Source organism: Suillus subaureus (genome assembly GCF_016647635.1).
Source record: "Suillus subaureus strain MN1 chromosome Unknown BJ212scaffold_28, whole genome shotgun sequence".
Lineage (NCBI taxonomy): Eukaryota > Fungi > Basidiomycota > Agaricomycetes > Boletales > Suillaceae > Suillus > Suillus subaureus.
The window spans coordinates 50,468-72,625 of NW_024538584.1; the positions used below are offsets into that span (position 1 = coordinate 50,468).

The 22,158-nt window shown below is 43.9% G+C and overlaps 6 protein-coding genes across 6 annotated transcripts; 3 read left to right on the forward strand and 3 right to left on the reverse strand.

Annotated features, from left to right (window-relative positions):
• Positions 1-828: 828 nt before the first annotated feature.
• Positions 829-2,867, forward strand: BJ212DRAFT_1483454 (phosphoglycerate mutase-like protein; the record flags this gene model as incomplete). Its single annotated transcript, XM_041340612.1, has 13 exons — positions 829-934; positions 1,003-1,188; positions 1,255-1,280; positions 1,335-1,373; positions 1,433-1,482; positions 1,535-1,639; positions 1,706-1,785; positions 1,838-1,956; positions 2,012-2,083; positions 2,138-2,168; positions 2,291-2,465; positions 2,527-2,651; positions 2,701-2,867. 13 exons carry the CDS (start codon positions 829-831, stop codon positions 2,865-2,867), a joined length of 1,281 nt encoding a protein of 426 aa, XP_041190143.1.
• Positions 2,868-3,785: 918 nt separating this feature from the next.
• Positions 3,786-5,165, reverse strand: BJ212DRAFT_1589215 (uncharacterized protein; the record flags this gene model as incomplete). Its single annotated transcript, XM_041342450.1, has 3 exons — positions 5,082-5,165; positions 4,873-5,033; positions 3,786-4,822 (listed from the first exon to the last, which is right to left on the reverse strand). The coding sequence occupies exons 2-3, from the start codon at positions 4,883-4,885 to the stop codon at positions 3,786-3,788; spliced, it is 1,050 nt and encodes a 349-aa protein (XP_041190144.1). The 5' UTR covers positions 4,886-5,033; positions 5,082-5,165.
• A 2,646-nt stretch (positions 5,166-7,811) lies between these two features.
• Positions 7,812-8,281, forward strand: BJ212DRAFT_1301768 (uncharacterized protein; the record flags this gene model as incomplete). Its single annotated transcript, XM_041333171.1, has 3 exons — positions 7,812-7,891; positions 8,006-8,174; positions 8,213-8,281. The coding sequence occupies 3 exons, from the start codon at positions 7,812-7,814 to the stop codon at positions 8,279-8,281; spliced, it is 318 nt and encodes a 105-aa protein (XP_041190145.1).
• Positions 8,282-10,331: 2,050 nt separating this feature from the next.
• Positions 10,332-11,494, reverse strand: BJ212DRAFT_1301769 (uncharacterized protein; the record flags this gene model as incomplete). Its single annotated transcript, XM_041333172.1, has 5 exons — positions 10,332-10,426; positions 10,450-10,860; positions 11,034-11,144; positions 11,193-11,266; positions 11,337-11,494. 5 exons carry the CDS (start codon positions 11,492-11,494, stop codon positions 10,332-10,334), a joined length of 849 nt encoding a protein of 282 aa, XP_041190146.1.
• A 1,389-nt stretch (positions 11,495-12,883) lies between these two features.
• Positions 12,884-13,682, forward strand: BJ212DRAFT_1483459 (uncharacterized protein; the record flags this gene model as incomplete). The annotated part of the gene is made up of 2 exons (XM_041340613.1): positions 12,884-12,944; positions 12,997-13,682. The coding sequence occupies 2 exons, from the start codon at positions 12,884-12,886 to the stop codon at positions 13,680-13,682; spliced, it is 747 nt and encodes a 248-aa protein (XP_041190147.1).
• A 6,916-nt stretch (positions 13,683-20,598) lies between these two features.
• BJ212DRAFT_1301771 (uncharacterized protein) lies at positions 20,599-21,401 on the reverse strand (the record flags this gene model as incomplete). The annotated part of the gene is made up of 3 exons (XM_041333173.1): positions 20,599-20,892; positions 21,004-21,244; positions 21,292-21,401. The coding sequence occupies 3 exons, from the start codon at positions 21,399-21,401 to the stop codon at positions 20,599-20,601; spliced, it is 645 nt and encodes a 214-aa protein (XP_041190148.1).
• Between the last annotated feature and the right edge of the window lie 757 nt (positions 21,402-22,158).

A 22,158-nucleotide genomic window follows, 5' to 3' on the forward strand; every position in this document is an offset into this window, starting at 1 on the left:
TACGGGTAAAGTAGGAAAAAAAACATATGAGCTTGAAACATCCCAGAGACGAACCTCGGCCGATGTCATTCATTATGACATGCGCTCGTACCTATCCCAACGCGTCCGATTCCTCTGCGTCCAATGGCAACAGTATAGCCTTGCAACGCGAGGAAATGACCTCCCAATCGTTCGTGCGTGAGCCGTTCAAAGCGGGTGCCTCGTGCCCACCCTCAGACAGCAACATCCTACAGTGTAGTTCGGAGTCGTACTGCACATGATGTCAGACTCTGATATGAAATTTAATCCGGAAAACAGCAACTAAACCGCACTTCCAGTCAATTAATTTCATTGTGAAATGCGGAAGAATGAAGATTAAGTGCGGTATTCAACGTTACTTGTATATTCTTATATGTATATATGCTATCGATTAATGAAGAATTAATTATGGCGAGGTAATTGGGAATCATGGTAAAACAATAGCCGGGGCAGTTCGATGAAACTCAATCCAGGAAAACGCTGCTGCTCGAATCTGTCATGTGAAGGCTGTCGGCAAGTTTATCGAAAGATGTGGATCAACGAGGATGACGTAACAGTGGCACAATTCTAGAATGCTTCGTCTGCTGTGTGATTTAGCAATTGCTCCGTTCCACAATTGAGTGAGATGGCCGAATGCGTATGGAACCGAGCAGAAATGGGAGCGATGAGAAAAGCATCCTACACTGCCACCCGGACCACCTAATATGAGGCACCCGAAGTCAAGAGTTCCACGATCCTTTTAACCCACGGACGTAGATGGTGCAGTGGGAATGCAACGCGAATTTCTCCAAGTGCGACGACTTTAGAATAATGAAGCAGCAAATGCAAGACGGACCGGTCCCGCTTGACGTCGAAAGCTACCCCGTCGCACCAGGAGGGTTAGACCTAGAGCAAGTGCACATATATGTGAGACATGGTGCGTCAAGTTCGCATTCGCATCAAGTTGTGTCATCGCTGATAACTTCCATGCATACTCTACTCTAGGCGAGCGTACGCCGGTCAGAGTGCGCATGTCGAACCCTCCAGCATCCATACCAGCAGACTGGCAGATGTGCAACACTGCGAAAAGCTTTCACGAGACCGTTGCTGGACAGAGTCCTACCATAGATGACGGATTGTGGTATAGGAAGTTGTCGAGAACAGGCATGGAAGAACAGCTGAGGGATTATGGTACGTTGATCTACGTATATGGTTACTTGCCATGCACACGTTTCAATACGGCATATAGCCTCCTAGGGGAGCTCACAGATATCGGGAAAAAGGTAAGAGGGTTCTATGCGAGCACCTGATTACTTGGCTTACGTGTCTGAGAACAGTCCACATATTCCTTCGGGACGGCATTGCGAAGCCTCTATGTAGACAGGTAAGCATCCAAGCAGCTTCTTGATTTCATCTCACTCGCATCTTTCCGAAGATTGAAATTTCTCCCCTCAAAGCTCGAGATGAGCGTTTGACTTACTTCCGGTAAGTCCATTCACCTTCGCCTCGTAACTCCTGATGAAACTCCCACATGCAGCTCTACAAACATCGCGCGGACGATCGAATCTTTGCAGCACATAGTCCACGGAGTATACCCTCCATCTTCTTGCGCTCCGGGTATAATACCCTCTATTATCATACGGTACGTTTTCGCACAGGTCACAGAAGCTAAACGCGAACTCGTTACTCACGATGTCTTTGGTTTCAGTAATGGAATCGATGAGAATCTCGTCAGCAATACCTTGGCCTGCAAGCGACTGGCCCTCTTAGAATTGCAGTTTGCTGAAGGTAATCATATACTTTTGACCAGTATTCCGTAGATTTGTCTGATATGTTTCAGCTGCTGTGGCTGTTTGGAACTCGCGTTTAGAGCCGTTGGATAAGAAAGTCTCTAGGTATTTAGGCGGTAGGCCATTACGCCTTGATGGAACTCCTCGAGCATCGGGGATCCTTGATACAGTATGTTTTTCAGGGCAGGACAGACGCAGCTGAACTCAGTGCTTTCACTTCAAAGGTACGCTCGGCAGCTGCTCACGGCTTCCGAGTTCCACCAGAATTCATGGATGATAACGTTATTGGTGTAATTGTGCGATAATTTCATTCCTTCATCGCATTCATCTGCTCACTTATGAATCCCTAGGAAGCAGCTGTAACAGCCGAGTGGTTTGACAGTAAGCTCCTAGTCCTGTTACTTTACATCCGCACACGAGTATTGATTGTCGTCCTCTAGTTTGTAAGGATACTTCCTTACGTTCACCGAAGGTTCAACTAAAGTTCTTCTATTAACCATTAGTCAAATCAGAAGACGGTCGCCGACTAGGAATGGGTCGCCTCCTCGCAGACGCTTCAGAAAAAATGCAACGCAAGATTCAACTCGATTCAAAAGACCCAACAAAACTCCTCGTGCACACGACGCATGACTCAACACTTGCAGCGTTGCTCTGCACATTCGATGTATTCGATGACAAGTGCGTCGGTCCCACCACTCTTCGTCTTCATACTAATAATCCTCATCTTCTCGGGTGCAAGGTGGCCACCATTCACTTCATCAGTAACATTCGAGCTCTTCCGAAAACGAATACCAGCTTCACAACAAACCAATATCCCGGGCCTGCGTGCGCTTTCATCGTTTTGGAGACCACGGGATGAGCATTGTGAGTATTCAAGTACGTATTGAGAACAAGCCTCCGTGACCCGTCACAGATGTCCGTATGCGCTACAAGAACAAGAACATGGTGCTGCCGATGTGCGCCGAGGAGGGGAAGCATTTGCCGGGTTCGCCAGAGTTTTGCACGTTGGAGGCGTTTCGGCAGAGGGTGGGGGAGTTGACGCCCAAGGATTGGACTGGAGAGTGTTTTCCACGGACGTGAGCGTGGCGCTGACGTCAGTACCGTTGATAATATATTGTTTAGTATTTATTCATGCTTTTGTGATGAGTCCCCCGAACCTCGCTTTGTCTTCGGATCAGTCGCACGCAAACTCGCAGCGCTGATCACAATATCTCGTATTACTTGTGATTCAGTTTCTACGACTTCTAACTAAATGCAACGAATAGTAAGCGATAACAAACGACAACTGCTATGCTTAGTATGCAAACGTTGTCAATGGAATGGTAGTAGGCAGAGGAAAATCTCCAAGGGGCCCACATGAGTAGTAGAAAAGCGTACAAGAAAGAAAACAGTAGTGACCAGGTAGTCAGGTTTAATAATGAGAATACCTGTCTCGTTGCTTGAAGGGATATCAAAGCTTTATGAATACGCCAGGCAACCATGATATCCGACAGACCCCTGATCCATTTCTAGCCAGTTTATTGTTAGTATGTATTCCTACTCAAGATAAGCAAAGCAGTCACCAGCGATAAACAGGTCCTTCTTACTTCTTTGAGACAATATTCCCGAGAGAAGGCAGTGTTGTTTAAGGTCTGTATCCAACGTTGCAGTGTTGTATCTGTAAACAGAGCCAGGAGATTTCGAAGTTTGCTACTAGGATAGGCCATAGAAAGATGCACGGACCACGCCAAACTTGGGTATGGCAATGGGGAGGAGTGTCCACCGGAGGACATTGATATAGGAGGCCCTCGCAACATAAAATGAAGGCAGCAACATGCAAGGTGCTCGTGAGCATGTGCAACATCTACGTGATACTGCTTCGACCGTAGAGGGTCGCTTATAAAGTCGCGAAGCGAAGCATGATAGATTTCAACATTTCCGACCCCATCGTTCAAGATAACGGGTGAAAATACTTCAAGTATCATAGCCAAGCTCTTGTTATCCGCAGTGAAAGAGATCTTAGAGTGCCGCAAGTGACAACGGTTTGGAAAGGTGGATGATAGATGCTAACATCCGGCAGTGGGCGAGTGGATCCTCCGAAGTTCCGATTATCTGCCGATAGAGTTGATCAATGTCGGCACCGACTGTCGACTTCTCGTGTAGTAAGAAATCTAGCCTCTCCTGCGGATGATGACCAGCAGCTGATATGAAATTTACGGCCATGGCAGCGTAGACGAACAGACCGCCCACCTTAAAGGCTAATGTCTCGAATTCTTCCTCCGATGGCCATGGGATGGGTGGCTGACCGAAAACAGCAGGGCGAATCGTTCGTGTTTTTTCCAGTGATGCTCGCAGAAAGAAACGGACATCCCGTATGGTATTTTCATCACGAGTGCTAAGGAGAATCTCGTAGACAGGGGATGGCATGGCTGCGAGGATGTGTGGCTCAGGGCGACTCGTGAACACTACGTGGATGAATGGCAAGTCTGGGCCCCGGAGGGCGTCTGACAACAGTGTAACCAGTCTTGCTGCCTCTTCAGAGGAAAAACATTCGTCAAGAGCATCGATAATGATGACATAAGGTTCTTGACGGAATTTTAACGTCTCGAGTGGTTTGATGACAAGCTCTCGCATTTGATCTTCGCGAGATTTTCCAAGTGATAGGAGCACGCCGTCTCTCTCGATCGCTTTCACGATTTCCTCTCGAATGCGCGGGAAAGCTATTGCAAGCTGGTATGCAATGGTAGGAATGATGGCGGCAGCTTTTTGTGCGTGTTTGTGCGAAAAGAAGAAAGTGGCAGCAAGCCTCTTTGCTGCTTTCATCTCCTCAGCTATGGTGAACGCGATAGATGTTTTTCCAACACCAGCAAGACCGTTGAGCCAGACATTCGTCCGATCACGTTGATGAAGGACTTGTGTTATGCTCTTCCGAAGCGCAACGCGGGCGTTTTTCATGCACCGTGAGTGAGGCTGGCGATATTCGGAATCGAAAACGCCGCTGTATTCAACGACATTGCATAAACTCTCCCATGAGCCGTCAGAAGATGGGGGATGTACTTAGAAGCGGGGTTAGTACGAGAATGTACTTAGCGGAGGGAATACCCACCAAAATCCATCATGGGTGGGGGAGTTGAGAGGAAGCGGGGCGGGAGGCAAATAAGGTAAGCTTTCTAGCACGTCGGACGCCCTGGAAAACTTCTCTTTCGCCTCCATCAGGTTACGTGACATAGCCTGATATGCCCACACAGGATAATTTCTAACTCAGAACTAGAGCTGGGTGAGCACATGGAAATATATCAACTGTCATGGTAATACCATATGTTAGGTCAGGTATTGGAGACTAGGGCGAACCTGCGGCGAAACTTTATGATCGAATTTGCTGGTGTCCAATTGTGTGCGGGAATCAATAGGCAATACAGGATTCTCAAGTTTGCTGGTAGTGGGGAGGTGCAGAACCTTACAGCTGAAATTTGTTCCCACGATTATTCAGTAGCCTAACCTACAGTTGGTTACATGACACACGAGTCACAGCGAGTAAATGAGACAGCACAACACCATAACACGATCATCGAAAGGTTCAGGTAGATGAATGGCATTAATTCGAATATTTTGTTCAGATTAAATTTGGATAATCTACATAATGCAGTGAGATACAAGCCCAGATGCTGGCAAGATGCAATAAAAATTGAAAACAAAATTGAACAAAATGTTCATATCCATTAAAAACATGTATCCACATCTAAAAAAAATGGGGTTGTGTGCTGCCTCATCTCAATGCTGTCTTCAATTGATCCCTTGTGCCTCTTCTCTAAATCTCAGTGACTGTCACTTGCTCAAATGCTCAGCTCAAAGGAATTTCTAAATAAATGAAAAAGTGTTCACCTGCACAGATCAAGCAGCTTCTGCATGCACAGCAACAAATCAAGGCCACTGAGAAGGAAAATCATGGACTCAAAGCAAAATCATTACCTTCCCATATGACACAAACAGAGACTTGTAGTGCCAGTGTACTTGTGAGTATAAAGTCTTGCTTGAACAAGGCTGTTGAAAAGCTGTCTGTATGCACTCTCAAGGTCCATCAGCAGAAACAAGAGCTTGCTGTTATGGCGAACTAGGATAGGCGCAACGACAGATACTCGATAAGAGTAATGTCTGCGGTTGGGTCAAGGCCTCACAAATGTAAGGCTTCTTAAGACAAGTCGGAGAGAGTGTCTCTGACTTGAATATTGGTATCAGACAACTTAGGATTGGGGGTCCTAAGTGAAGGATATTTCAGGTGAGAACCTAGTAGATTAAAGTGAAGATCTGCTAAGTACATGTCTGAACTTATATAGACGTAGCTACTTTAGGGCAGGTACGTATATGTCATTGAGATGAGTCAGAGATAAGGATGAGTCATCTAGCAACGGCAGCAGCGATTGTGATGTAATACAGATATAGTAAGAGGCTGGTCTAGTGATGGCGCAATGGGGCACGGTCATGACGTAGTACACAAGAAAAAGAAGGAAAATGAGACAGGGGTGGACGTGATTGTAACACTTGCAAAGAAGACAACACTACTCACCAATGCAAATAGCACAATACTAGTGGTACTCAAAATAAATTTTGAAACTCTTGAAAACTCGCTAAACTGCATTCAACTCCCTTCAACTCCCCGCTTAAAGTTTGAAAGAACTCATGCAAGTCCGAGAGAAATGTGCTCAGCACACATCGGCATGTAGTTGGACTTTAAAATGACACTTGTGATTTTTCGAGGCATGCTATGTACATAGGGGAAAGTGGTAGAGTAGTGGTCCAACATAATTGTATTTCAAATGAAAGCATTAATAAAATTGTAAAAAAAATAAGGCCCACAGGAATGAAATCAGCTGTAGGTAGGGAGCATGGGAGGGACCAAATAAGTGCTGAGTGGAGGAGGGGGGGATGCTGAGCAGTGGGGGGGGGATGAAAAGCGTTGGGAGGAAGATCTGCATGCCTCTGCAGAGATGCAAGATCAAGTGAAGGTGTTAAGGTTGTGTGCTCAAGGGGGTTGGATCACAAGGGCTTGGCCTCAGCTCATATGCTGTGCCCCTTTCCCAAGTATGTGCCCTTAATTTCTGGGGGCTAGAACAGCCATCTGGAGTTTCCAGGATTTGACTAGGGTGGACAACAGACATCTGGATCTGAAACGTGAGATAAATCTGACAGACATCTGGATGTTACCTGGGCAAGCGGATAAGACTAATCTGGATGAAGTCCAGACTAGAAACTAACAGAGGATAGACTACCTTAAGGTAGAGTCAGAAATGTAGTCTAGGATGCAATCCTAAGACTCAGAATATGATGAGACTTATCTCGAGTCTGGAGGACACAGGAATGAGCAGGAACTAAGATGATATTCGAACTGGAGTATTTCTGAGAGTTATAGGAGGTTTATATACTGTAGGTATCATATAGGAATCAGTCAGCAAACATAAAGGCTATGTACAAAGCATATGCAAAGTCTATTAGTAAGTAGGACAGATCACAAATAATGAACACCAGAAATGAAATGTATGTAATGGATCAATAATCAAAAGGGAAACATGGTTAACTGGAGTCCAGAGACAGGGGCAGTCTAAATGGGGTTGGGCACTGATATAGGGTTTGGATTCCGGAAGGGAGATAAAGATAGATCAGATCATTTGAGATCTGGATATCCGGAGAAGTGGATTTAGAGTTGAGAGTCCGGAATGGCATATGACAGAAGGGTGGACTCCTTCTGGATGTTGTAGTTGCTGAGAGTATGGCCATCTTCGAGCTGCTTTCCAGTGAAGGTGAGATGCTGCTGGTCAGTTGGGATGCCCTCCTTGTCCTGGATTTTCGCCTTCATATTGTCAATGGTGTCCAATGACTCCATCTCCAATGTGAGGGTGCCTCCATGGAGACAGATAAGGAGGTGGAAGGTGGACAGGCCGTTTGCCAGTAAGGGTGAGGTGCTGCTGATCAGGTGGGATGCATGTGGGATCCAGATTATAATAGATTTCCTATAAAATAAAAGTAAATGTTAGTTAAATACACACAAAAATGACTTACCTTGGGTGGATGGCACCCAAAAAATTGATGGTGGCCTTCTCGGCGCTGTGGATGGGCATCGAGGTTCAAGGGTGAGGTTGACAATGACAACAACAACAGCATGCTCAGTGCAAGATGAAGCCTCAGAACTTTCCAAAATTTCAAACTCTGCTGAAAACTGTGTCACATATGCACCCAACAGATAGGAGTTTTGATCCCACACCCACTGTAGCCCCCACCATGCCTCGTCCATCCACACGTAAAGACCTCCTCAATGCTGTTGATAAGGCTGCACTTGCACTAGCCAAATTACAATACCAGAATGAACTCCTAGATGACTTCTCTGACTCTGACTCTGATTCTGACATGGACTCGGTTGCTACTGATGATGAAGGCACTGATATGACTTTCAGCTCTCTGACCCCACCATCCCTCATCTCTTCTATTTCTGGCCTGTCTGGCTCTTCAGATTCTTCTGGTGATGAATCGGACAATGTTGCTGCCCATTACAACAGGCTTCAACACACTATCGCTGCTTTGTGTGACAAGGTTGAGAGGGCACATGTAATCCACAAGCCTGATGAGCCTCCACCGTGAGCACCCCAGCTTCATATGCTGGTTCACCATGAGGAACATCGCCCTGACTTATTCCAGCAGAAACTTCATGTTAACACAGAAATCTTTGACAATATCCTTGATCAGATCTCCGATCACCCTATCTTCCACAACCACTCCAATAATCCTCAGCTCCCCATCTCCATCCAGCTCCCCATCTTTCTGAATCGTGCTGGCCACTATGGCAATGCCATCACACTTGAGGATGTTGCTCAATGGGCAGGTGTGAGTGTTGGGTCAGTGGTCAATTGCACTAATCATGTGATGATTGCACTACTCAAAGAGCATGATAAGTTTATCTGCTTCCCAGAAGATAATCCTGAGGATGCCCACCTCACTAGGAAGTGGGCTGAGCTAAAAACCTGTCCAGAGTGGAGAGGTGGCTACCTAGCCATTGATGGCTCAACTATTGAACTTTTCACCAAACCTGGTTATTTTGGCAAGGTTTTTTTTGACAGGAAATCCAACTATTCCCTTGGCTGTCAAGTAATGTGCTATTCTTTCTTTTCATTCACAAATAATTTAATTTAATTATAGGTGGTCATTATGCCCCACAACCTCTTGATTGTGGATTATTCTCTTGGACATCCCAGGAGTGTCCACAACACATTCACTTTTCGATCCACTCACCTCTATGAAGAGCATGATACCCTTCTTCCTGATGGTCACTGGGTTTGGGCAGATAGTGCATATCCATTGGAGCCATGGTGTATTGCCCCTTTCAAGAAACCCCGCAATGGACGGTTGACAAAAGACCAGAAGACATTCAATTACCACCTGTCTAAGGTTTTTTTATTCTGACAGTTTTTCAATGAATTAATTTTTTGGTAGATTCATGTATGTGTTGAACACGTATTTGCTGTTCTGAAGGGGCAGTTTCAGTCTCTCCAAGAGCTCCAGTTCAACATTCAGAGTGAGAAAGACCTGCATTTTGCTGTGCAGTGGATCAAGTATTGTATCATCCTCCACAACATGATCATTTGCTTTGAAACCCATCGCCACAAGCAGGATGGAACATATGAGAGTACTCTGAAGTGGGCTCATGTAGAGGGTCAAGATTTCACCCCTCAAGATGTTGAGGGTCCAGAAGGAAATGATGTAGTTGGTGACAGGTCTTATGAGGGAACTCCAGGTCAGGTTGCTTGTGTGAGGCTGATGGATCAGCTCTTCGACAGTCCTCACTCAAATGCACAGCATAGGGAAGGGTGAACCATGCTCACAATTGACCAAGATGTGTACTACCAGTAGTACACTTGTACAAGTAACATGTATGTAACATATGTAAATCAATCAACTACAACACATGTATGAAATCACAACAGGATGGCAACAGAAATAGCAACAACAGCAATGAGATGATGATGATGAGACAACAATGACGAGACAACAATGAGACAATGACAATGATGAGACAATGACAACGACAAGATGAGGACAGCGAAGATGAGATGGCGATGGTGACGAGATGATGACAAGACTCAGGAACCACTGCTACCACCCTGTGTTAGTTGGTGATACTGAATGCGCAAATGCAAATTCTCTGCCTCCTTGTCAAGAACCATGGAATGTGCCTGGTGCACTCAAATGTCGACTTCTCAAAGGTGAATTTCAACATCTCTATTCTCCTGCTCCCACTGATGTTGGACAATAGCTTGAGATGCCTCATGTTGGCGAGCATCACAAAGCCAGGTGTACTTCCTTGTGTTGTGGTGATTTTTGCTCTTCGCCTCGAGTTTTGCCATGAACCGCTGGTCTTTGGAGTTGCGGAGGGACATCACATCAGACTGGATGTTCCCAATTTCGTCAGTCAAGGTGTCCACCTGATCCTGCATGCCACTTGACTTGGCTTTCTTCTTCTTCGTGCCACCATTTGGTTGGGCCAACAATGATGTCTGTGGGGTCAGAGATGATTGGAAGTCAGATGACGTTGTGTTGCAGGTTGTGGATGAGGGGGTTGAGATACTGCATGACATCGACGAAGCTTTGCAGTGCCCCCTGTGACTGGAAGGCTGCTGTGCACCAAACACCAAATGACTGTCATAGAAAGAGGTAGGGAACTTCTCTGGCATTGAGAAAGGGTGAGGGGGTTCAGGAGGGGGCGAGGGTGAGGGCGAGGGCAATGCTACGTTGTGTTGTTTCTTCCCCGCAACTTTCGGCAGGCTATTGAGGAGCATGTTGTCATCCTGCTGGTGGTCCTGCGCTGGGGGGGCAGAAAATGTACCAGCAGAATAGTCATTGTCAGGTATCATATTGTTGTTGTTGTTGTTAGGGAGGCCGTAAAGGTGGACCTGAGGGGGATGGGTGGGAAAACCAGGGGGGAGAGCAGGGGGAAAACCAGGGGGGGGAGCAGGGGGAAGACCAGGTTGCCCATTATGAAAAATGGGGGCAAGAGATGAAGCAGGTTGGAGTAGATGTGGGTTGATGGGAGGATTGTTATGAGGGGGGGCTGAGGAGCAGGTTGAAGTAGATGTGGGTCAATGGGAGGATCATTATGAGGGGGGGGGGGCAGAGGAGCATCTTCACTAGATGAGGGAGGCTGAGGCTGAGTGGCACCCCCCAAACACTTTGAGGAAGCACTAGCCCTACTACATGGCACTTGTGTGAGTGAGAACATCTAACCTGCATGATCGACACCTGGCCTTGATGAGTGCGATGCAACTGTGAATGTGGGGTTTGAGTGCCAAATTGCATCAAGGTCAGAAAACCACTTCCATTCACTGTTGATTTTGGCTAAAAGTGCAATCAGATCAGAATGAAAAATCAGGGCAAAGTACTCACCTAATAAATTTGCATACCCATCACTGGGCAGTACACCAGTGCCAGTTGAAGTAAGGCTGGTCTTGAGCTTGTACCTATTTTTGAGACTGTATGAATTTTAGGAGTTTTATCAGTGTATCTAAGTGTGAATAGGAGACTACTCACCTCATGATGTGGTTGGCAACTGAGTCACAAAATTTCTCTGGATTCTGGTGGTATGTGTTGCCATATTTGAGGTGGTTGGCGAATATGAGACGGGCAAGAACACTGTAGATATCAGATTTGTCCTTCCCCAAGGGCTGGTCATCAGTTTTGGGGATCATATTTTTGCCCTCAGAGTAGAACAATATATGGCTGTTGGCAGGGTGGGAGGTAATATGATCCACCAGGATGTTGGTGAAAGCATCCTCTTTGCCCCACTGAACTGTCAACCTGGGTCCAGAATCACTTGCAGGAGTGGGTTGAGCTTGTGAGGTGGATGGCAGATGGTCCATCACCCTCGTGCATGGATGAGTGTTGGCTCTAAGTTGTGCAGACTGGCATGTTTTTTGAACTCCAATGTGCGATGCTGGCCTGACTTTCAATTGTGGCACATGCTCATGCTGTGTTTTGTTGAAGTAGCTGAGCTTTAGGCAAGTTTTCAAGGAGTTTCAAGATTTATTCTGAGTACCGCTACTGTCATTGCAAGCAAGCCTTGCATCCTCAAGAAAGGAGTTATTTGTTGCACATGAAAGGATCAAGCTTTACTACTCACTGTTATGGAATGAGCGTCACAAAGCTGCCCATGCCAAGGCAGCTGCTACTTGAGCTAATGCAGAGATTAGGAAGCTGCTGTTATAACCAAGTATGCCCCTATTCATTTTCCTTCTCTTACTGTGTATTACGTCACGAGCTGCATGATGCTGCTGCTAGACTTATCTCTTACCTTGTATTACATCACAAACCACTGTTGCTGTTGCTAGATGACCTATTCTTGCTATCGCTTACATATCCTTTATCTCTGACTCACCCCATTCTCACACCTGCCCTAAAGCACAGTAGTCACTATAAATAGTCCTCCTGTACGCTTTAGTTCTTTACTTTAATCTTACTAGGTTTTACCCTGAATATCCTTCGCTTGAGATCCCCAATCTCTTGTCATCTGAACCATACTTTAAGTTAAAGGCACTCCCTTTAACTTAGCTTACACCAAACACTTGACTTATCATCTTGTGTAGAATCTCAACAAGAGGTCCTTGACTCTTATTGAGTTGTCTGTTATTAGAACTACCCTAGTTCGTAACAGCTGCAGGGAGATGTGATTCCAAGCATGCAGAGACAGGCTGCTGCCCAACTTCAGAGGTTGACAGAGGAGAACACTGCCCAGGTTGCCACACTCAGAAAACAAGCTGATTCCAGTGCAGGTGAAGTATCCTGCCTTCAAGCTGAGCTGGTGCAGACTTGCAAAAAGGTCCATGCCTTACAGATGTGTGTCCATTGTGCATCCTGTGCACTTGCTTGTGTCATCAGCAAAAGCCATACCATGCCAAAAAACTCAACTTCCTGGCAACTCTACTGCAAGGGTGCCTATACTGCTAAATTTCATGCACTTGCAAGAAGGCTTGTTCTTGCTGGCTGCACACAGAAATCTGTGGGTCCTATAATTCAGGCCATGTTAAAAGCCCTTCACATACCCCTTGGAAGTTGCTGCATGAGTGCAAGTCCAACAAGCAATGCTGGAGGGAGGCATTGCTGCCAAGGTCCAGCTGGGCCATGAGATCATACAGATAAAAAGTGAGCTTTAAATGCTCAACCCTGAGGAGAACTTTGGCTTACCATGATTCAGGTCTCACATTCAGTTCTGATAGTACAATGCACAGAGATATTAATATGAACTCTTGGCATGTGTCATACAAGGCACTCACATACAGTTGCCTTAACAAATCCACACCAGAGCAGCACAACTGGTTTCTTGGTATCAAGTCATCCAAGGATCATACTAGTGAGACACAGCTGCAAGGTCTGAAGACCACTATTGACAAGATGGCATCAATATACAATGATTCTCCTCTTGCTCAGAGAATAATAACCTCTGAACTCACCACTGTCATTTTCACATCAAAATTGAAGGGCATCAATGGAGATCACTCAGCTGATCAGAAGAAGGTCTTTGAGCTCATCCAAAGATGGAAAAACAACAACTGGAGGGATGAGTTGGGAATGCAAGCTGATGGGTTACCTAATGATAAGCTGAGGGCTGCTGAGTTTCTTGTGTGGGTGGGGTGCTGTATGCACAAGGATCTCAATTTGGTCAAAGGCAGGAATGTAGCAATGATGGATTCCTGGGAAGTGAATGGTTTTGAGTGCCCAATGCTACTGGCCAATAAAGATAATGCCACCACATTACAACAACCATCAGAGATGGTAACAGAGGTGCAGCTAAGGGCACTTGAAGTCTCTGGCCAAGGTGGCATCAAGACATGTAGTCTTGCTAGTGCAATTTTCAATAACAAGGATGACAAAAAGGGGTAACAAGACATGCACCATTTTTATTTTGAATGAATCAAAGGCATCCTATCCACATTGCCTGACACCAGCAACACTTGTTATCAGTCATATTGCAAAGCTGCTGCAGAGTTGCTCACTTAATGAGTACATCACATTTCTGGAGCAGGTCACGGACAAGAAAGAGAAATGAAATTTCAGCCATATCGAGGAGAATCTGTACAACACCCTTCATGATGGCCCCACACTCACTGAACTGGCCATTCTCACCTTGTATGCTGCTGCAATCATGCACCCATATATGTGATCTGTTTGTGGACCTAGTACCAAGAACATCAACATCCTTGATCTTGGTCCTTTGCATGATGAGGTGATGAATCACCTCAAACTTATTATTGAGAACCCACACTTGCTGATTTCTCCAGACACCTCATTTAAACTTGGTGCCATTGAAGCAATTCACAAGTTAGCAGAGGAGGGCAAGCTGCCTCATCTTTATGAGGCCTTCATTGCATTTTATGGAGGTGCACTGGAGACATGGGAGAGATTTTTGATTGAATTTGAGGTGGGAGGTATAATTGATTGATCTTCAAAAGCTGAATGTGACAGTGCCTTCATGGCATCAACAAACAATGCAAATGAGGGTGCACTAGGCTCATACCAGTGTAGAGACTCACACCTCTATATTGCTGCTATAGGACGATATACCACCCCTTCCCACTGATACTCCAGTTCTGATCCTCAGGATAAGTCACTCGTGCTATTGCGCAACCACTGCATTGCACACAAATGCACTTGCATGTCCCATGCACCTGCTCTAGGTCCCCCGCTCCAGTCTGTTGTGGGAATCACAAAACAGCTGGCCAAGCTGCTGAGTGGAGAGCAGTATCTTCAGCCCATGGGATTCTGACTTGGCTCAGTGCTCAGAGAGTAGAAATTATCATCAAAAAGGACTGTCATTCAGACTGGTACTGACACTGGTGAAAGAGATACATGCTTAAGTAAGCAGCAAAAATGCAAACATAAGCTAAAGAAAGTGAGGTAGGTAAAGGTAAGTAAAGTAAGTAAATCTAAGCCCAAGGAAAACTTGACTGTCACACCATCTACCCATCCATGTCCTCACTAAAGTCCACTGGTGCATTTTTATTGTATTCTTATCACTCTGATGTATCTTCCAGACTGATTATAGCACTGTAAATGCACACATGCATGCTTAAGTGCCATTACATACAGATATCACTACCTACTTGTTTTGCTTCTGTGCTACAAGTGTCACTTAGCACTCAATATAGAGAAGGGGCTTATAGTTTTTTAGACATGAGCCTAGCACTCCCCACCTCTGTGTATTAGCAGTAGTTTGCACATTAGAGAAAGTTGAAAGCTTCCAAAAGTCCGAATTCATGTGCTACCTGCTTAGACGTGATCGCTTCACGCCAGTTTGATTCCTTCTTCACTGGATTTAGTTTCCAGATAGCTCTTGCCTCTATGCTTTAGACCCCCATCATGCACACACTCTTACTTCCTATCACCCCAGTGTGCTTTCGTGTGCTTCTCCCAGCATTTGTGCTTCATATATCCTCTAGCACCCATTTGGTTTCAGAGTCATTTCAAGGACTCTCTCAGTAGCTGTCCTTTGGGTTGAGTTCTGTCTTGCATCCAGGTCTTGCTGTAGAGTTCCCCTAGTAGTAGTCAGTTTCTCCCATAGTCCAAAGTCCTCACCTTCACCAGCTTCACACATGTCAGAAACCACTCACCTCAATGCATTCACACAACACATAAGCACAATTCAAAAGGAATGAGACTCAAGCATTTATTGATGCCACATTTACAGCTGTAGATCATCAGTACACCATGTGGAAAGCTTGTGAATGACAGTCCACAGGTCTTGAGGTCAAATGATGTGCTGATCTTGTATGACATGATCAGCAGGAAGTTGTGGCAAAGAGATAGAGGTGGACAGAATACACTGAGAAGTGCACTGAAAAGGGGGCTGCTGAGGACACTTGGCTGGATGGGGTAGCCATGGTGGTAATGACCAAGAGTGAATTTCTCATGCTCTTGAATGCTGTGCTAACTGATCAGGTCAATCTCTGTTGACAACTCGGTCCTCTGGTGCCAAAGAGATATACTTTAAAAAACAAGCAAGCTCTTGTCAGTGCAATCATGGAGTCTATTGCATGTAGTACTGGCTTGATGTCTCAAATTTTGGAGTAATGGGACAGGCCAGCTGATGATATAATCTTTCTCTCATATTCTAATTACATTTTCATTCACATTTGTGTCATTATTCTTATCTTAATCATGTACTTTGCACTTTGTACCATCCTGTGTGTACCCATATAGCAATGGGAAAATTATGTAAGCATCATGCTTTGGAAACAAGACTTGCACCTACTCACTGGTAGTTGGGAATCTTGCCAGGACAGCTTTGACAGGACATCATTGGGCTGTGTTCCTTATGTTGAAATGGAGCCCCTGACTCCTCTTTTGCAGTACTGGATTTCTGCGAGTGTGCCGTGTACCTGCTGTTGTGAGCAAGGCAAGAAGTGTTGAAGACTACACTAGCACAACAAAGCCTGAGTGGCTGACTAAGCCACAGTGCTTGCCTTACTCAACATGTGATCCCATCCTGCTTTGCTGTGCCCATCAGATCTTTTGCTCCTCAACATTCAACTGCTAACACAATAACTTACTGGGACAAAGATGGAGCTAAGAAGCAGTGTTTTCACACACCTCTGTATAGCTTAGTCATATTCCCATGCCCTGACTCATAATGAAGCAATTACATCAAATACCACAGACATTTTTTGAGCCACTGTATATCACCAAATTTGAGCTATCAGCTGTGCAGGTAGGTGCAAATATTAACCAACATGGCTCTTATTGGATGCCATATGATTAGCAGGAATGATGTTGACCACAGTCAGAGTCCTCAATTGGAGCCCTCTTCACAGGCTAGTACTCACATATCCATTTAGGGCTCACTACATATATAGTCCCTAATTAGAGCCACCCTTACCAGTTAGCTCTCATCTGAAACACTGTCTCAAATTAAAGCCATCCTAATAAGCAACTGTTCAATATGGTATGGTCCCATATGAGATCTGCCTTGATAGGTAGCACTTCTCTATATCTCATGCAAGCACTTATACATATACACACAATATATATGTCATAGACAGTGCAGTTGACACTGTCTCTTAAGCAAGTATTTTCAATACAAATGGATGCTTATGATATTGACAATTCCTGTTGGGAGCCATGTAAGTGTGGGTAGCAGCATTTAACTAACTGACTAACCAATAACCAAACCAACTCAACAGTGGTTCAAAAAATTGTCCACATGTTTTTGCAATTTTCACCATTTATAGTATTGTGTGAGAATACACAAACACCTCAGTGACATGCCAATACCATATTGTAGTGTTGCTTCAGGGCTTTCAATTGAGCAGTACATTGTGAGAATCTGCAGAGATATGAGGCTTACAAAATGATAACTCATGCAGACAGTTTTTTGAGTGTATATTAAAATTACATAAATTATTACTTATGACACCATAATAATCATGCCACCATTATATAAGTTATAAAGTTGTCATTATGTTATTTTAAAACCATATCAACCAGAATGTCTTATGTCTCATGGTCATCATCACCATGAAAGCCATCTTCTTTGCTCAAAGGAATAATATCCTCTCTCTGCCCTATGCTGACCTCTCTGCCCACCAGATTTGCTCTATAACTGGAGTATGCAAGCCTACTATGGCCAAGTTTATCAAAGAAAGTCACCCAGACAGGCCTTTGCCTCAGCCCATTAAAACTGAATTATAAAGAACTGGAAAGTTGTTATATGGTCAGATAAGACTAAAAAATAGGATTGGATAAGATAAGAAGGTATATATGTGGAACAAGAAGGGTGCTAGTCTTCTCTACCTATGTGTGATAGAGAGGAAAGGATTGTTACTGACTTGACATGAGCTGCCTTGAGAACATTTCTCAAAGTATGTAAAGAGACATGGGTAGTGATGGTGGAATTGATGTAATGGGTGGCCTGGACAGCATGATCAGCCTTTCCTATAGTGATATGTTGAACAATAGCCCTCCTATTAGTAGGAATGAGCTTGAATGGACATTGTTACAATCATGTATGCCCCTATTCATTTTCTCTCTCTTTACCGTGTATTATATCATGTGCTGCATGCTGCTGCCACTAGACTTATCTCTGAGTCTTGTGTATTACATCACAATCACAACCACCATCATTAAATGACCTATTCTTGCTATTGCTTACACGTCCCTTATCTCTGACTCATACCCCTTCTCACATCTGCCCTAAAGCACTTGTAGTTCACTATATATAGTCCTCTTGTACACTTTAGTTCTGCACTTTAATCTTACTAGGTTTTACCTGAAACATCCTTCACTTGAGACCTCCAATCCCTTGTCATCTGAACTGTACTTTAAGTCAGAGGCACTCCCTCTGTCTTAGCTTACTCTGAAACGCTTGATTTATTGTCTTGTGTAGAATCTCAGCAGAGGTCCTGACTCTTATTGAGTTGCCTGCCATTAGAACTATCCTAGTTCATAACAGACATCCTTCACAGAAGTTTTCCTTGTCTGGGTAACTGTCTTTGATAAACTTGGCCATAGTAGGCTTGCATACTCCAGTTATAGAGCAAATCTGGTGGGCAGAGAGGTCAGCATAGGGCAGAGAGAGGATATTATTCCTTTGAGCAAAGAAGATGGCTTTCATGGTGATGATGACCATGAGACATAAGACATTCTGGTTGATATGGTTTTAAAATAACATAATGACAACTTTATAACTTATATAATGGTGGCATGATTATTATGGTGTCATAAGTAATAATTTATGTAATTTTAATATACACTCAAAAAACTGTCTGCATGAGTTATCATTTTGTAAGCCTCATATCTCTGCAGATTCTCACAATGTACTGCTCAATTGAAAGCCCTGAAGCAACACTACAATATGGTATTGGCATGTCACTGAGGTGTTTGTGTATTCTCACACAATATTATGAATGGTGAAAAATGCAAAAACATGTGGACAGTTTTTTGAGCCACTGTAACTGTATTGACAACTGTTCTAATAACTGTTCTGATATTGTATTGGTAGCACTATGGGCAGTCTCCTGGGGTTGTTAATAACATAATGAGAGAAGAAGGAAACTCTTTAGAGGTGGTGGTGCTTTCCTCCCATATATGTTTTAATCTCATTTACTTCATTTTGAGTGCTCCAAGGGCTGTCTCGATTGTGGTAATAAATCCAGGCAGCACATTCATTCTCCCTGCCATGTAGGTATTCTCTTTACCACTTTCCTACTCTTTATTCTCCTTGGCTTCAGCCAGCTTCCTTTTGCTACTACTGTAGCTAATAAAGATAACAAGGAGAATGATTGTGAAAGTACCAGGCCTGTATTGAAGAGCAATGGTAGGCTTGGGAGCCATGGTTGGCTTTGGCTTGCCTTTGCCCTAAACACACATATTAGTGATCAAGGAAGCAGAGAATAGAAAAGCATAACACTTACCAGTGATAAGAGAGCATATAGCTTTCAGTCATTTGCAGTAGGTGCATACCATACCAGTAGCATTCCTGTAGCATGGGAAATGTGCTGTAGTGTATCAGTCACATGTGACAGCATTGAGCTTCCTTATGTTAGCACTCATGCATAGTATCATCTTCTGGAATAGGTGATGTAATAAGGAAAATGATATGACAAATAAGATACATACCTTCTACATTGGTTTCATCTTCTTGGAAACTGTGATGGTGATCTTAACAACTGACTCTGACTTAATGTAGTTTGTAAATGCCATTGCACACTGGACACAAATGCATCTCTTCCTTAGTACCTCCTTCTTCTCCTGCTCTTTCTATATGTTCTTCTACTGCATGTCCAGCACCTGTGTGTCATGTTCCTGTCTCACTTGGTATCACATGTCAGGCTCTTGCTCCTTGTCATCCCATATCTCAGACTGCTTGTGGTGCTGGTCTGCTTTAGCTGCCTTTTTTACCAGCCTCCTGTATAATATAGATTTTGTGCTAGAATGCATCATATATGTTATTACCCTGTTGACCTAACTCCCATGTAGTGACTGTAAGCTTGAGCAAAAGGTGTTTTTCTTATACAAGTGCTAGGCATGTGGTAAGAGTGGTTTGTACAGAAAATATGTTGATGTGTCAATTTCATGACAGGATGTTAATCACATACTCTAAGCTGAGTCCAATGCTATTATTAATTATCTTTATTAACAACAAGGAAATTATCATCCTTGGGTGGAGCACAATAAATCAAAGTATTAAATTCATAACATAGCACTTGCACCTCCTGTTCAAGAGCTACCTTCTTTTTGACATTCAGCCCTGGAGCAGGAAGAGAAGTGTGTTGATGTTAGTGATGGTAGGAGCCATTGTGAGATGACAGGAATGAAAATTAGGGAAAAGACAGTTAATTAAAAGGTGAAGGCAAGTAACAGTGAACAAAAATCATCCAGCCACTTGTTCACACTTCTATATATTGTTCTGACTCAATTAACAAATGCTGTAATCCACTAACTTTATCTGACACTAGTTATGTGTCATAATCTCATATCATGTGCCACATACCAGAAATTTTATCAAGTCTGAAGTCTGAAGTTTGAAGTCTGTGGACCAAAACCCTTGATGGGTAGTATGTATATATTTATGAAATGTCTTGAGGATTGATCTGTTAGTAAGTTAGTTATTTGGTTCCAACAGTCTCCAATGGGAGCTGTACCAGTGCAATCCTATAAGCAATGTATTACATAAAAGTCATCCTGTTTCATCAGTGTCCTAGTAGCTGCAAGGTACTGAATATAGAACAGTGTGATATGAGTTACAGCTTCCATTGGGACCTGTATATTTCAGGAGTACTAATAGTACAATCAGCTGGTTAGATTATGATGTATCTGTGAGATGGCTCCCAATGGTGATCATCTCTGTAAATAGTTCTGTATAAATTGTGATCTGCCCTATGACATAGTCCCCATTGTTGGGAAGACCTTGTGTGACATTATTGAGGGAAAGAAGTGAAGGAATGGATAGCTCTCTCTGGGAGTCATTGATGATAAGGTTAGGCTCAGATGCATTATTATTGTTAGCAGGGATGGACAGTGCTCTCTGGTAGCCAGTAATGATGAGATCAGGCTCTGGTATGTTATCATTGTCAGCAGGGATGCTGTCATTCTCATACTGTTAGATATACTCAATGGCTGTTAACACAGCTTTCACCTTATCCTTCACCTTTACCTTCAACTTTAGCTATAGCTTAGGTCTTTCCTTTTTTGGCTTGGGTGCCACTACCTTCTTCTTGCACTTGCCCTTTTTAGTCACTTTCTGCTGTCTTTGTGAAGGCACAGCATTTGCATTCACATTCTGCTCATTGGCATCCTCAATGTTATCAGGATTAGGATTGATGAGGTCATTATTAATTACAATGAGATCTTTAAAGACTCTAATTTCAGGGAGGGAGTGAATGATACTAAAGATAGTAGATGGTAATGTGCCCAAATCTCTGAAGACCAGCACAAAATCTATTTTATTGCTGATGTAGAGTCAATCATAGCAATCTACATAGAGGCACATACTTACTTCCTTACCAACACTTTCATTTCTTTGAAGTGGTACATCACCCTTATTGCAGGTCCACAGCTGACTATCAGAGACTCCTCTCCACTTACCTCTTGAACAGGCACTGACATCACACCAAGGCTCTGTCCATGTCCTGATTGTCAGGTATGCTATTGGTTCTGAGCTGTGAGGTAACATGCATGCTTCCAGGAATCATGCTTTCAGAGTCCAGCTGTCCAGGAGCAGACTGTGAAATATTGCTGTAGAGACTCACACTTCTATATGGTCCTCATAGGAAAATATACCATCCCTTCCCTCTCACACTCTAGCTCTAATCCTCAGGATAAGTTACACACACTATCATGTGCTTTCATACAAATACCATGTGCATGCTAATACACTCACATGTTCTGCCCACCCACCTAGGTCCTCCACTATCATCCATCCATGTCCTCACTAAGTTCACTGGTGCATTTTCATTATGTTCTTATTATGCTAATGTATCCTCTAGACCAAAAATAGCACTGTAAGCATGTACAGTGACTTGCAAGACCATTACAATGTTTGGTATCTTTGTAGTGTTGTCTTGATAATTGATCCAACCTCTAATGTAGAGAATGAGATTCCTCCAGGCTGTCATATGCCATTCCAGACTCTCAACTCTAAATTCACTTTTCTGGATATCTGGATCTGAGATCCAGATCTCCAATGATCTGATCTATCTTTATCTTCCTTCTGGAATCCAAAACCTTATATCAGTGCCCAACCCCATTTAGACTTCCCCTGTCTCCAGACTCTGGTTAACTATGTTTCCCTTCTGATTACTGATCTGTTACATGCATTTCATTTCTGGTATTCATTATTGGTGATCCATCCTACATACTAATA